The 2,999-nt window shown below is 54.5% G+C and overlaps 1 protein-coding gene across 1 annotated transcript; it reads left to right on the top strand.

Moving 5' to 3' along the window:
• Positions 1-1,550: 1,550 nt before the first annotated feature.
• C8A04DRAFT_15823 (uncharacterized protein) lies at positions 1,551-2,999 on the top strand (the record flags this gene model as incomplete). Its single annotated transcript, XM_062778630.1, has 2 exons — positions 1,551-1,783; positions 1,856-2,999. 2 exons carry the CDS (start codon positions 1,551-1,553, stop codon positions 2,997-2,999), a joined length of 1,377 nt encoding a protein of 458 aa, XP_062632858.1.

The raw sequence follows: 2,999 nt of genomic DNA on the forward strand, positions 1-2,999 counted from the left end.
GGGGGACATCTGTTTTTGTTGGGAGATACATATGATGGGACATGCGAGGAGGACAACGTTCATGGGATACATGGTCCTGGATACGGGTTACGTAGTTAATGTCTCTGTAATGAAGCTGGCGATGAGAAATGAAACAACTTCTATCAAACTATCAAAATATCGAAATTTCCACTTGAGTCTTCGTCCTGGATCTGCTCACCAAGACGCCAAAACCCTAAACCACCAACCCAACATTCAATCACCAAACTGAAGCACATTACGCCCAAAGCTCCCAATGCACATCCTCACATGCAGAATCGCGATGGCAAATAATATAGCCGAGGCCAGGTCCAGTTGCGCACAAAAACTTGTTCTGCAACCTCACCAACACCCGATTTACACCTCGATCTCGCCGAAAGCGGAACCTGCACGCCATTCCCACGGAACAGCCAGGCCCCAGCAAATCGCTAGCCTGCCCACATTTCCCCAGACCTTCCCCCCTGGTCAACTGCCTCGGCATGGGTGCGGGGAAGTGAACAGGGATATTTATGGGAATGTGGGGAGAATCCGGACGGAATCCTCCTCAGATTCTTGAACAATCGTGAATGGTCTGTCCACTCACAATGGATCCAAAAGAATCAAGAACAGTGTACACGTAAAAAAAAAGTCAGAGAGATCAACGGCCCACCCATGCTCCATGCGAGCCATGCTCTCCACGTTCCCCGCCTCCGAATACCCAACATTCGGGAGTTGTTGGTCAACAATGTAACCAAACTGTTGTTCACACCCCCTCCCCCCGTCGTCGGTTCATCGCAAGCTTAACCGGATCCGGGGCGTTCGCCGGGAGAGCGTCATAGCTAGCCTCTCCGCTGGGGAGCTCCCTGGGAGTTCTGGACCCGAAGCTCAGGTGCTTGCAGTGCTTGTGCTCGCCTTGTTGCAAACAAGAAGACCTACCCAGACGAGCCAGATGATGAGATGAACATCAATAGCTCCGACTACGCCCGTCAGTGCGGAATGCCCCAGATTTTGTTACCCCAGTTTTTCCCCCGCATTCCAAGGAAACGGGGTGGGATTAAACGGATGGGGACATGGGGAGTCATGAGAGCAGCCTTGCTCTGGGTGTGTTACTCGTTCGAATTTTTGGATTTTGGCTTCCTCAAGTGACGTCCATCTCCACTGTAGTTGTAGTCTGTTCTGCTCGCTCATCCACCGATACGGCCCGGATTCCACACCATTAACTCGGAGGACCCCAGCCCAGCCACGACCTTGCCCGTTCAAATCCAGCTGAGGTTCCGACGGCGTGGGAGAACAGGATACATACACTAGCAAACTGACTAGTGAGCATCGAGTCTGAGAATAACAACAGTCGGTGCAGCTTGGTTGACTTGACCCGCCCAATCTCACTTCCTCACCCTGCTGTCTTGCCATATCACTTCCGTTCTCCTTGTCTTATTGCAACAGACCGCCCTGGTGAACTCTAGATTGTTCATCTCAACTTTGTCTGGGTTATCACGGTCTGTTTCGCCTTGATCCATCCACCCAAAACACAGAGACACCGCCCGCAGTTTAAGATGGCCGGCTCAACACACAAGGGGGTCGACCCCTCAACAGCACACGGAGCAGCAGGTGCACCGCGGCCAGAAAACACACTCGACGATGCCTCGTCGGTAGACGACGGTGTCAACGAAAAGGCACAGGCAGCGCCCTTAACTAAGGGACAAAAGGTGAAGGCACACTTCAAGCGGTGGTGGTGGGTACACGCCATTGTTGCGGCCGTGTTGTTGATTATTCTGCTTCCGATCTTGTGAGTTCCATCTCCCGTCTTGCGAGACGACCGTTGGCAAAGTGAAAGGACCCGGAGACTAACAACGCCCAGATTCAAAGTCATCATCCCCGCCATCATCAAAAGCATCGTCGACAAACAAGACCTCCCCATCACCACCGGCGCGCTCAACTTCACCGAGCCCGACCGCCTGCACATCACCCTCGACACTTCCCTCGACACCCCCTTACCCGTCAACATCGACACCCTCCCCCTCGCCCTGTACGAACCCCCCTCCAACACCACCGGCGACGATGGCCCTCCCAATCCCTTCCTCACCCTTCAAATGCCCGGCAGCTACATCAACCACGCCACCAACGTCAGCATCCCCGACCGCCTGACCACCATCACCGACAAACCCCAGCTCATCCGCTGGTTCAACAAATTCTTCGACGAACCCGAACTCCAACTCCGCATCAAAGCTCACGACATGAGCCTCCACCTCGGCTCCCTCCACTACACCGTCGACATGGACAAAACCATCCGCGTGCCCGGCCTCAACTACCTCAAGGGCTTCGGCGTCGTCGACATGTCATTCACCATCCCGCCTCCCGCGTCGGGGTACAACATGAACGGGCATCTAACCATCCCCAACGCGGGTGTCGTCGGGTTAGGGATGGGCAACGTCTCGTTCAACATTCTCGCCGGTGACATCAACCTGGGCCTAGTACACATCGACAACCTCTACCTCGCACCAGGGAACAACAGCCCCCCCTTCTACGGCGAATTCTACTTCGACCAGCTGGTCCCCAACCTCTCCGCAATTCTGAAAACGCAGGAAGCCGCGCTCGCCGACGGGATGCTGGAACTGCACACGTCTGGGAACTCGACATTCTACAACGGAAAACGAATCGCGTACTCGGAGGGTGTGTTGAACAACAAGCGGATCCCGTTTCGGGTTCCCGTCACGAGTCTGTTGCTGGATGTGTTGAGTGGGGTGTTGCAGGGGGGTGGCGATCATGGGCAGACGAAGCTGCCGATCTTGGATACGTTGGGGGATGTGCTGGGGAATAAGACATTGTTTGAGAATATGTTGGATCATTTTGGGAAGGAGGTTGTGGATGCAGCCAACGGTAATGGAGGCGGTGACAAGGGGAAGAGGGCGGTGTCGATGACGGGGATGGGAAAGAAGGTGGGTAGGTCGATGAAGATGAATTTGTTGAGGTTGGGGTTAAGGTCGTGGAAGGCAAAGGTATGA

This window comes from Dichotomopilus funicola (assembly GCF_033296635.1).
Source record: "Dichotomopilus funicola strain CBS 141.50 unplaced genomic scaffold C8A04scaffold_108, whole genome shotgun sequence".
Classification (NCBI taxonomy): domain Eukaryota; kingdom Fungi; phylum Ascomycota; class Sordariomycetes; order Sordariales; family Chaetomiaceae; genus Dichotomopilus; species Dichotomopilus funicola.